At 42.9% G+C, this 11,763-nt stretch overlaps 1 protein-coding gene across 1 annotated transcript in view; it reads left to right on the forward strand.

Moving 5' to 3' along the window:
• LOC124624402 (peroxidase-like) overlaps window positions 1-11,520 on the forward strand; it is a 299,356-nt gene extending 287,836 nt beyond the window's left edge. Inside the window, exons 17-18 of the mRNA XM_047149105.1 lie at window positions 2,608-2,716; window positions 10,355-11,520. Coding sequence (XP_047005061.1) covers window positions 2,608-2,716; window positions 10,355-10,505 — 260 coding nt within the window. The 3' untranslated portion in view covers window positions 10,506-11,520. The remainder of the gene's footprint in view (window positions 1-2,607; window positions 2,717-10,354) is intronic.
• Window positions 11,521-11,763: the final 243 nt, after the last annotated feature.

Here is an 11,763-nt window from a genome sequence, read left to right on the forward strand (position 1 = left end):
AGGCATTTAAGCATTTATTTATTTGATGCAAACCAAATGTTATGTTATTAGCGACGTTGAGTTTCATCCTATGTAACACACAGATTGCGAATAGGCACATTAACAAAGTCAGAGCATTCATTATAAATCCGAGTGGAGAAACTGTAGGTTTCTATACGAATCAATAGGGGTCGAGATTCATTTCTAATGTACCAGGTGCTCCACGTAAAATGAACACCCATAATATTTCGAGACAGTTAAACAGCAACAAATGTTTGCAGCAGATAATTCAGAAAGACTCGAATATTCTGTGTAGTAACTTTTTTTCTACACATACGCAGAAGAAACTAACATTTAAAGCAACGATGTAATTTTCTGTAGTGTCAATCTTAACAGGACGAATGAAGCAATAACTTACGAAAATGTTTCTGGTAACGACTTCCGGAAAAGTTGCCGGAAAATGTGATTACTGTGAGGTCTGCATCCATTTCCAGTTCTAACTACACTTAATGCCTAACGTTTTAGTGCATTTCCCAGTTGTTATTTCGAAAAAGTTCACTGAAAACATTTGCATGTGTCATACTGTACTACTGATTTCGTGATCAAATGTCATTTAAAATAAGCACAAAATATCGTAGTTGCTTCCTTATATTGGCAGATAAAAGTTATGGTACACTATGTGATCAAAAGTACCCGGACTCCTCCAAAAACATAAGTATCTCGCATTATTTTTATGACGCATTGTGCTGCCACCTAGTGCCAGGTACTCCATATCAGCATCTCAGTAGTCATTAGACATCGTGAGAGAGCAGAATGGGGCGCTCCGCGGAACTCAAGGACTTCGAACGTTGTCAGGTAATTGGGTGTCACTTGTGTCATAAGTCTGTACGTGAGATTTCCACACTCTTAAACATCCCTAGGTCCACTGTTTCCGATGTGATAGTGAAGTGGAAACGTGAAGGGGCATGCACAGCACAAAAGCGTACAGGCCGACCTCGTCTGTTGACGTACAGACACCGCCGACAGATGAAGAGGGTAGTAATGTTTAATAGGCAGACATCTATCCAGACCATCACACAGAAATTCCAAACTGCATCAGCATCCACTGCAAGTACTATGACAGCTAGGCGGGAAGTAAGAAAACTTCAGGCCAGCGTGTAGTTATTCTTTTCTTGTCTGCCGAAGGACAAACATCGGTGGGCATCCATCGGGGAATGAAGAATTCACTATTCATGATTACCAATATCACTGGAATTTTATCCCTATTCATCGTCATTTTGTGCTTCAGTTTCTTTTTATGTCTTTCTTATCTAAATCAAAAGACTGATCCATCTTATCAAAATTCTTCTCACTGCGCTGGCATGTCATCATACAAAATTCATACAAAATTTTTAAAATACTAAACAAATCGACATTTCGGCTGCTTTTGGAAGTCTTATCCACTTTTCTGTGTTTAGTTGAAACTTAATCAACATGAGTGTCTGATGATATAGCAACTACCGTCTAGTTGCAGGACCGAAAAAAAGCCTTACTATTACAGTTTTACTTTGTCTACTCAGACTTGTAAATTACTTTATTACTTTCAGTTACATCATTCCAGGCGTCGGCTCATAGAATTTCAAATAGATTACTCTTCCTTGCAATTCTGCATTTTTTCTGGCTTTTGGTTGGGAGAGGAAAGAGGGTGGCAGGAGAATTAGGTCTATCTATGGATTTTTTTGTCACAAATAAAGCCAAGTGAAGTAAAGAAAATTAAAAGGTAATATCGATAATGATGTGTCGACAGAAGTGCCGACACAGTGTTATTTTGATGGGGCCGATAGGCACGCTATAAGCTCACGCAGAATATCTTGAAGCCTGAAACAGGACGCTCAATGAATTGCTATAAAGAAAAGTACGTTGCTTTGGGAATACTTAACTTTTAATCCTTGTTGTATACATCGTTCTTGATGAGACATTTCATACGATAACTATCAAACGATGTAAGGCTAATGGCGCCTTGCTAGGTCGTAGCCATTGACTTAGCTGAAGGCTATTCTAACTGTCTCTCGGCAAATGAGAGAAAGGCTTCGTCAGTATAGTCGCTAGCAATGTCGTCCGTACAACTGGGGCGAGTCTATCTCGTATCTCGAGACCTGCCTTGTGGTGGCGCTCGGTCTGCGATCACACAGTGGCGACACGCGGGTCCGACATGTACTAAATGGACCGCGGCCGATTTAAGCTACCACCTAGCAAGTGTGGTGTCTGGCGGTGACACCACAGATAACACCATATTACCCGTTTACAAACTCTACCTCTCCAGTATTACAGTTCTTGATACTTTCAACGTTCTCGTGCTACGTATCATTGTCGATTGAGGCACAGTTAAGAAAGATAAGACTAATTATACCAATCAATTGATAAAAGTTTGGTTCTTATTACGACAGAAGTTTGGCTGCTGTGAGGACAGTCTCTACTACTATTTCGTTGTGTATTTTTCAGCGGTGTATTTTGCAAAATAAATTAACAGTAATGCATCTTTGTTGAATGTGGAAATAGTCATTCAAATTATTTGTAGTGTCTTTTTTAACATTAGCCCTCAGCACCAAATAGAAAAAATCTAATTAGACCTATATGTTTGTTTTCCAGAGCAACTCCAAGAAATTAGAAAAATTAAGCTGTCTAGAGTGGTTTGCGATAATACAGATCTCATCGACACCATACAGATCTATCCTATGGTGCTGCCTGATCATGAGATGTAAGTATTTGTTTTAAGAATGCGTGCTATCTGTTGATAACGAAGTCACACGTGTTTGCGTCGTATGAAATATTTTTATATTATTTATTATAATTTATTTTTTATTTATTATTATTTCTATTATATATTATTATTATTAGTTTTTTATTATTTTGTACTAACCCAGACGAAAAAGTTTTTGGAATCACTGATTCCTTGATCACCCTGCTGTTCTTCATTCAGAAATGTACTTGCACTAACGCTTTTAGGGCCATGTGAATGTGTCACTACACTGCTATTACTGTACGACACAGACACCAGTTTCATTGTTCACCCGCTCTGTAACCCGATATTGTTCAGTCATCAGTGCTGAAACTATCCGCCCCCGGTAGCTGAGTGGTCAGCGCGACAGAATGTCAATCCTAAGGGCCCGGGTTAGATTCCCGGCTGCCTCGGAGATTTTCTCCGCTCAGGGACTGGGTGTTGTGTTGTCCTAATCATCATCATTTCATCCCCATCGAAGCGCAAGTCGCCGAAGTGCCGTCAAATCGAAAGACTTGCACCCGGCGAACGGTCTATCCGACGGGAGGCCCTAGTCACACGACATTGCTAAAACTACTGCAAACATATGAAACGGCGTCGGTCGTAACTCACTGTGCTACTAATTTTGTGCAGATACTGCGAACTACATGACCATGGCATTTTGCTGTATGCACTTTATTGTTGACACAAATAATGCGGGAGGTATAACCTTCTGGAGAAGGACACTAAGCGCCCGATATCGGCGAAGAAATTAAGTTTGTTTTATGCAACTAGTTGCTAATTATTTCATTATTCCCCCCCCCCCCCCCCCCCTTACATTCACTATCCTATCAAAGTGTTTATTTTAGAGAGGCGAACACTGAATAATTATACCAAAATTATTGATGCCAATTTAGGCCTTCTTTTCATTACTTCCCCATAATTTTCCTTATAAGTCAAAGTTGCCCCTGCAAGTGATTTGATGTGACCGTGCCAAACCATATTTTCTTCGTAACATTAGATGTTTGAGTTGTGTGGCTTCTTTCTGCGGCCTACCAGTAATAATATAAATGTGTGGTGTCTGTTCTTTCGTACAGGTCCGTAAGAACAGACACCACCCATTGATATAATTGATTAGCCTAGACCGGCAATGGATCCACCTTCTTCACTGTGAATACACAAGTACGTCCGACCTTCTACGAGAATCTCAGAGCAGCGAGCATGGAGGAAATGGAAGGGGACTGCGAATGGGTGGCGCTCGGTGGGAGAGTGGTCGACCGCAAGGCGTTTCGAGATGGTCCACGCAGTTGAAATGAACATTATGTCACGGTTGGCGCATTGGTTAACGCACCTGTCTAGTAAACAGGAGATCTCGGGTTCGAATCCCAGTCTAGCACACATTTTCACTCGAAGCCGCTGATTCCGTGTAATGTCCCGATGCAGCTGACATCAGCAATCCCTTCCCTTTCTTTTCCTTTCTCCGCCCTCTTCAAAGTACATACACCAGTAATTCTGTGCTGTTACGCTGCTGTATAGTTCCTCCTACTAATTTGCATCAGCATGTTGCGTTCACGTTTAATCTGACATCCTGTGACTCCAGCGAATGCAGAAGGACCCAGAGACTGGTGGCGATATTTAATTGCCCGACAACGAGAAGGGAGAGGGGGAAACGGACAGAAACTTCTCGGGTCGCGAGTGTTTGTGATGTTATTTCAGTGATAAGAAAATCGCTTCAAATTTAGGAAGAACTTTGCCATGAGCCTACTTACCAGTAACACGTTGCCGCACCTTTGGGCTGGATGTATGCACTCATTCGGTTGGAAACAGCGTCATGAAGACGTTGTATCCTCTTCTGAGGCAAGCTGGACCACAACTGTTGTAACCGGTCCCTGATGTTCTGGATACTGGATCTGGAGCAAAGCTGACGTCCGAGCTGGTCCCACATACTCGTATGTGGTGACAGATCTGGGTACCTCGCTGGTCACAGGAGTACTTCAACATCACGCAGACAGTTCACGCAGACACGTGCCACATGTTGACGAGCGTTATCCCGTTGAATAACGGCACAATGGTATTGATGCATGGGAGGTAACTCATAGGACACACGATTTCCGTGACGTATCATTGTGTCATCAGAGCTCCCTCACTCAGTATCAGCTGTCACCTGCAGTCTTATTAGATGCTCCCCACATCATGGTGCCATGAGTACCAATGCATGGAACCTCTCCCCAGATCACCCCTGCCGCTGTACTGGCCGACGATAGTCCTCCATGGTAGTGCAGAATGCGACGCCATCAGCGATCCATGCTTTCCCATCACGACATCACTTCAGACGCAGCCGTTTGTGTTGCAGTGCCAATGGCCGCCTAAGTATGGGACGGTAATTTCTCTAGTCCGGCTGCTGTTACTCTGCTACCAATGGTGCAGAAGACATAACGTTACAAGGAGTCCAGCACTGGTTCTCAGATGCCAGACGTAGATAGGAAGGAGCCTCGATGTGCTTACCACTGCGATACTCCCCTGTGGTGGTCATACGTCGTCGACCAGAACCTTGTGGACGAATATGGGTGCCCTCACGTTCGCTCGCCGTAGAATGACAGGCCGTTGTCACATCAGAGTGCGCCACATATCTGGGTATTGCGCGAATCGACCAGCCGCCCAAATGGAGACCCACAATGATCCATCTTTCAAACTCTGTCGGTTCTTGATAGCGCTGTCTTCCACTGGTACGTGGCATCTCCGTGTTCACAGTAGTCACTCAACATCTGGCGCTGCTCACGCCCCTTATATACCCTACCAGGCCTGGTAACAATACTAAACACGAACAGTACTAATGCACTCTGATGGGAGTCCAGCAGGTCACAGAGAATTGTAGCTCTAATCGTGTACATACCTGCCGATGCCGCGTATGTGTAGGAAGTTACATTGACATCTGACTATGTCTTCTGGGCGCTTCATGTATTGTGAGGCAGTGCATCTTGATGAAGGAAAGCTGCTGTCTTAGTTGGTAATAACTGATGAAATAAGGTAGATCGTACATCGTTACTGAAGCCTTCGCCAGCTAGTTATGGAATACCACTTTAACCTCGATTTATGAGCCTGGTCTTTGAGTTGGGAAACTGTGAATGTATATTGCGGCCCAAGACGGTACAAAATGGTTCAAATGGCTCTGAGCACTATGGGACTCAACTGCTGAGGTCATTAGTCCCCTAGAACTTAGAGCTACTTAAACCTAACTAACCTAAGGACATCACACACATCCATGCCCGAGGCAGGATTCGAACCTGCGACCGTAGCGGTCTTGCGGTTCCAGACTGCAGCGCCTTTAACCGCACGGCCACTTCGGCTGGCCAAGACGGTACAGACTCTATTCAACAGTACTGATTTGAGGTCACGTTACTTGGGGTAGTAGCGTTCACACTCTACTACGTTTTCGGTCATCGAATTAGCCTCTATCTTGATTTCCACATTCTAAGAGGTTTGTGATAATGATTTGCCTACTCTTTGTCAGACTGCGATATCAAAATTTATGATAAGCTAACATTCAATGAAAAAAGTAGACTTTCGTGAAAAGTCTTTTAAATTTTCCCACTGTTACCAAAGAAGGTAATCACTTGTATGTTACAGAATCGTCAGGAAACAAGCTATGTGCTGCTCAAATACTGAACAGTACTTTCAAACACGAGGTGTTTATGCTTTCAAAGGCAAGGTTTTTTTTACAGCATCTCACCGATAGTCTTTTGCGATCGATAGACGAGAACAGGTAGTAATTTTTTGTTGCAAAATACGTTTTTTAAGCAGTCGTTTATGAGTTTGAGACAGCGGTAAGGTTCTGAGGAATGTACACAAAAAGCACTATACGACAGGCAGTTTCGAATAAGTTTAAAACAAGGCTTCAGAGTACGCGCTTAGCTTCATTAGATGCTTCACACCTAAACAGCAATGACCGTCCGACTCTGTCGAGCATGGCAGGATTGTGCTTTTATGCCGCGAAGAGCGTTACTGATTTGGCCAGTCAGCTCAGCGCTGGCGGCAGCAGGACTAACGTACACCACCCTTTCGTCCTGTTCACTGAAAATAAAAACCAGGGGCGTCAAATCAGGCGAATGTACTGGACACACTACAGGTCCTACCTCACAAAACCAATGTTCCCAAATATCAATTGCCAGATGCGCTCCAGCAGCTACGCGGGGTAGCCGTGAGGTCTTGAGCGTCTTGTCACGGTTCGCGCGGCTCCCCCCCCTCGGAGGTTCGAGCCCTCCCTCGGACATGTGTGTGTGTGTGTGTGTGTGTGTGTGTGTGTGTGTGTGTGCGTGTGTGTGTGTCTTGTCCTTAGCGTAATTTATTTTAAGTTAGATTAAGTAGTGCCTAAGTCTAGGAACCAATGACCTCTACAGTTTGCTCCCATAGTCCTTACCATAAATATCCAATTTTTTCCACTCCAGCATCAACGCTGAAATGGGCTGAGGCTCCAGTTGGATAAGTATGATATTCAGAAACAGACATTCACGAATGGTACAGTAAAGGGTGGAAATAACAGTTGTTCAAGACGTATGCTCTGCCACACACCGAAGGTTGTTTGTGGAGTGTAGATGTAGATGTATAATTTTTTCACGACACTCTGACCCAGCTTTCAGAGCTGTGTGGAAATCCGGCTATTCAGCGTGCCCCACCAACATTTGTGACAACTTTAGAAGGATTGTAAAGGGTGTCTTGAGAAACAATTCAAGTATATGAGACTATGTCCGGAAACATAATCCAGTGACTGTACAGAGCGTCGAAGCTATAGGCGCTAGTATCTGCAACTAGGCTACCACTTCGGCAGCAAACGTGACTTTGTACGCTAACGGACAGCAGACAGAAAGTCTCGCAATGTTGTTTGTTATTCAGTGATCGCTATGATTGCCACGATAGTCAGTGGAGAAGATGTAGCTTCATACTAGACAGGCCTTGTTTCCTACGAATGCGATGATCTGTTGCCTACGTAGATGAGAGTTTTGCACACAGATTTCCATCCGCCATTTATTTTTCTCCCGGAACCCTGTAAAATCGTCTATGTTTTTCGGTACACAGGAGAAAAATAAACTGCAAAAGGAAAGCCGTGTCTGAGACCATCATCGACCAAGGCAACAGACCATCCCACCTGTTGTGTCCTGCCCACTCGTCTCTTATAGGTAGCCTAAAGGATGCTGCTTTCTCGGATAGCTATACAACAGTTCAAGCATATCACATTAATGTTTTCTATTACAATAAAGTAGATTGACAATACTTTGAGTCGCAAGCGGCGATATGCAAATAATCAATGTCCTTTGCTATATGCAGTGTCCATGCAAGCAACTGTATAAATATTGATTTTAATAATGAGCAGCCTCAGTTGCACCGTTTACCTAGAGTTTACCTAGGTTTCAGTAGGGATAACCCAACCTTCTTCAGAATCCACCGTTTGTCTATAGTGGACATCGTCAAGCCAAAACTACAAACCCATAAATCATCGTCACATTGGTAAAGCTTATCTCAGAGATAAGATACAGTCTGACAATAATTTATGGATTAGTAGTTTTAGCTTGACGATGTCCACTATAGACAAACGGTGGATACTGTTATTCTGAAGAAGGTTGGGATTTCCCGACTGAAACCTAGGTAAATTCTAGGTAAACGGTGCAACTGAGGCTGCGCATTATTAAAATTAAAATTAAAATCCATGCGAGCAATTAATATAAGTCACAAGTCTCAGTATAACAGTTAGGATGAAGTCCGGGTCTACTAGTGTCCGTCTTCTACTGTCCGGCCGAGACTGGCAGGAGCGGCGCCTTTATTCTCTTCGTATAGGGGCCGCTCCTGTCCTGGTGCGATCCTAGTCAGCGTACTATTGGCTGACGTCTTCTCAGAGCCTTCTCTGCTCTTGCGTTCTTTCTCTTCGTGCCGGCCGGAACACCACTCGTAGCAAATAAAGTCTGTCAAGCAGTAGCTAGCTCCATTTTCTCCACTGACTATCGTGGCAATCAGCTGCGATCACTAAATAACTGACAACATTGCAGGAGTTTCCGCCTATAGTCCGTCACCATACAAGGCCATATTTACTGCTGAAGGCGTAGCCTATTGCCGGGCGCCAAAGCCTGTAACTTCAACGTAAAATAGCGGCGTTGAACGACGTTTCTGACCACAGGCTCCTATCCTAGATTGGTCCTCAAGACACCCTCTGCAGCCCCTCGAAGTTTGTTAAGACACCCTGTAAAAGAACATTTTTGGAAGGTGACTACCAACAGTTGTCCAGTAATGCATAAAATGCGTGTTTGACCATCAGCTGCTCTTATTTTAAACTCAAATATTGACCGGTTTCATCCAGAGATTGTTTTCACGGATTCTATCCAAAAGCCGGTAGCGGGGGCCGAGTGGTTCTTGGCGCTTCAGTCCGGAACCGCGCGACTGCTACGGTCACAGGTTCGAATCCTGCCTAGGGCATATATGTGTGTGATGCCCTTAGGTTTAAGTAGTTCTAAGTTACAGGGGACTGATGACCTCAGATGTTAAGTCCCATAGTGCTCAGAGCCGTTTAATTTCTATCCAAAGATATCAAAAAGTCACATGTAGCATACAGGAAATATTACTAATTCTTTTCGAAGGAAGTGCAAAATATACATGAATACTTACAGGGTTAAAACAGTTTAAGCCACAACGTCAAATCTGTCATTGTTTAAATAATGGCCATGTCTCATATGTAGAGTATTTCATGAATCCCATTATATGACAAAGGACTTTTAGATAATAACAAGCGTAAACAGAGCAGTACTGGAGAGAAGATCAGAAGCATAAGCATTACAATTGTACAAAATATTGAGGAGTTGGTCAAAGATATTTAGAAAGTATTTTCGTCATATGGTATAAAAATATTTAGATGACAAGTTTCTTGCTAAATGCAGAGTACTGGACTACCTTTAGTGAACAACATTGGCATAGTTTCGCAAGTAAACAGAAAACTAAGTTGCTATCTCCAAACATAGAATAAATAGATTTTACAATATAAGGTAGAAAACATTACAGAACCCTAATGTTGAATAGTATTATAATCATTGCATACACCCCATGAAAAGTATATAAGCAAACGTCAGTTGTATCATAAACGTAATGAAAATAGTATTGAAACCTTTATTATTACGACTATTAATCATTATTAATTATATCATATACTACAGGTAATTTTTTTGTATCTTTGGATAGAATCCGTGAAGATGGCCTGTGACTAAAACCGGTCGATATTTGCGTTTGAAATAGAAGCAGCTGATGCTCAATCATGCATTTTATACCTTATATAAGCCTGACACAAAGACAGCCGCGGGGGAGCCGGGGGGGGGGGGGGGGGGCGCAATAACGCAGGGGCAAGAAGCTGCAGTTCCATCGCGCAGTTCTGACACTACAGGTGTGCCATCTAAACTGGCGTGGCATGGTACTAGAATCACTTCATAACGGCTATAGTAGACTACTGTTAGATGCCATTGTTGGCAGCGACCAGATAGAAAACACTAATGGCCTGGAGTCTACCAACTCCTATCAGCTTGTTGACGTCGTTGTGGATAAACTATAGCAGTTTTACACGCGAACGAGCACTTACTTCGCTAACACCAACCTTTTTGTCGCCAGCAACCCACGAGTGCCCTGCCGCAGCGGAGTCATCCCAAGCATCGACCTCACCAAGTGGGCAGAGTTCGCTGTGCCTTCGGCCCCGGCAGCCACCTACGTCAGCAACATCGCCTCCGTGTTCGACGTGCTCGGCAGGAGGAAGAAGAAGTAAAGCAGAAGTGGCGGCTAATCCAGAATGTACTGGTGTCTGGTGAGCACCGGCAATCTCCGACTTACTCGAACAGATGACGGGGATCACGAACCGCTGCTAGGGGGCTGTGCATCAAACAGCATCTTGGGCCAGCTACGTCGACAGCCACGCCGTCGAAGGTTGTGTCAGTGCCAACTCGTGCAACCTTTCCTATCTCCCAAAGTACCACCCACTCGACAGCGCCTGGTGTATGCCGGTCACATGCAGCGGAATTCTCCATCTGCACGTACTCTTTCAGAATGCAGTGTTTACAAGTGACAAGTGAAGTTCGACGGTAAACTGTGGTTGAAAACTGCAACAAACAAAACACGAACGGTCGTAAGGCAGTATGCTAGTGGCTGCTCAAGGACCAATTAGGTCTGTGTAATAAACTATTTTGTTAAGTTTCTTCTCGTTACTATTTCAAGAGAGTATTCATTGCTCCGTTTGCCATAATCGTCTTTTGCAGTGTGTCGACTTTGGCTCAACGATTTGTTCCTTCTTACAGATTACATATCCCCGATTTCATTTATAAATCATCCCTAACTTTCAAAACAATCTTAAGAATCTCAAGCGACTGTGGACGCTTACATATTACATTTAATATTCAACCATCATCTTCTGTGAAGCAAGATATTAGTCATGTCAGTCTTCGCAACTGCTACGACTAACGGCAAAGTGTATTGTGTCAAAACTCCAAATTGTGCTACGTTTGACAATTCCCAAGAACTATTTGTAAAATACCTTTTGGGGTTATAAGAAAATATTTATTTGGCTTCAGTAACATTACACAGCTGTTGTGACATGCTCTGACAGATAATGTATAATCATTCCATACTAATACCATAAGGTCTTGGTTTCTTGTATCATAAAACACCCTAGAGGTAGTTATATATTTTTGTATGTCTGTGTATGTAAACGAATAATTAACGAACGAACTGTAATATACTCGTATGTTAAGTTGTTTATATAGTTACAATATCTGTAAACAAACTGTATATAAGAATCGGATGCAGAACCTTTGGTGTCAGCATGTCAAACATAAGTTTATCCTTTTTTTATCGCTTATACATAATTTGAGTATTAAATTCCTTATATTTATTATATTTAATGATGTTCTTTTTATTAATAACAACCTCCTAAACTGAAATGAAATGAATTGTTGACAATTATTAAAAACACTAGTAGTTCAGTTACTGTTTTATTCGAAGCAGAAACACGACCCGTTTTATGAACAAGC

The sequence above is a fragment of the Schistocerca americana genome, chromosome 1 (assembly GCF_021461395.2).
Source record: "Schistocerca americana isolate TAMUIC-IGC-003095 chromosome 1, iqSchAmer2.1, whole genome shotgun sequence".
In the NCBI taxonomy this organism is placed as follows: Eukaryota; Metazoa; Arthropoda; class Insecta; order Orthoptera; family Acrididae; genus Schistocerca; species Schistocerca americana.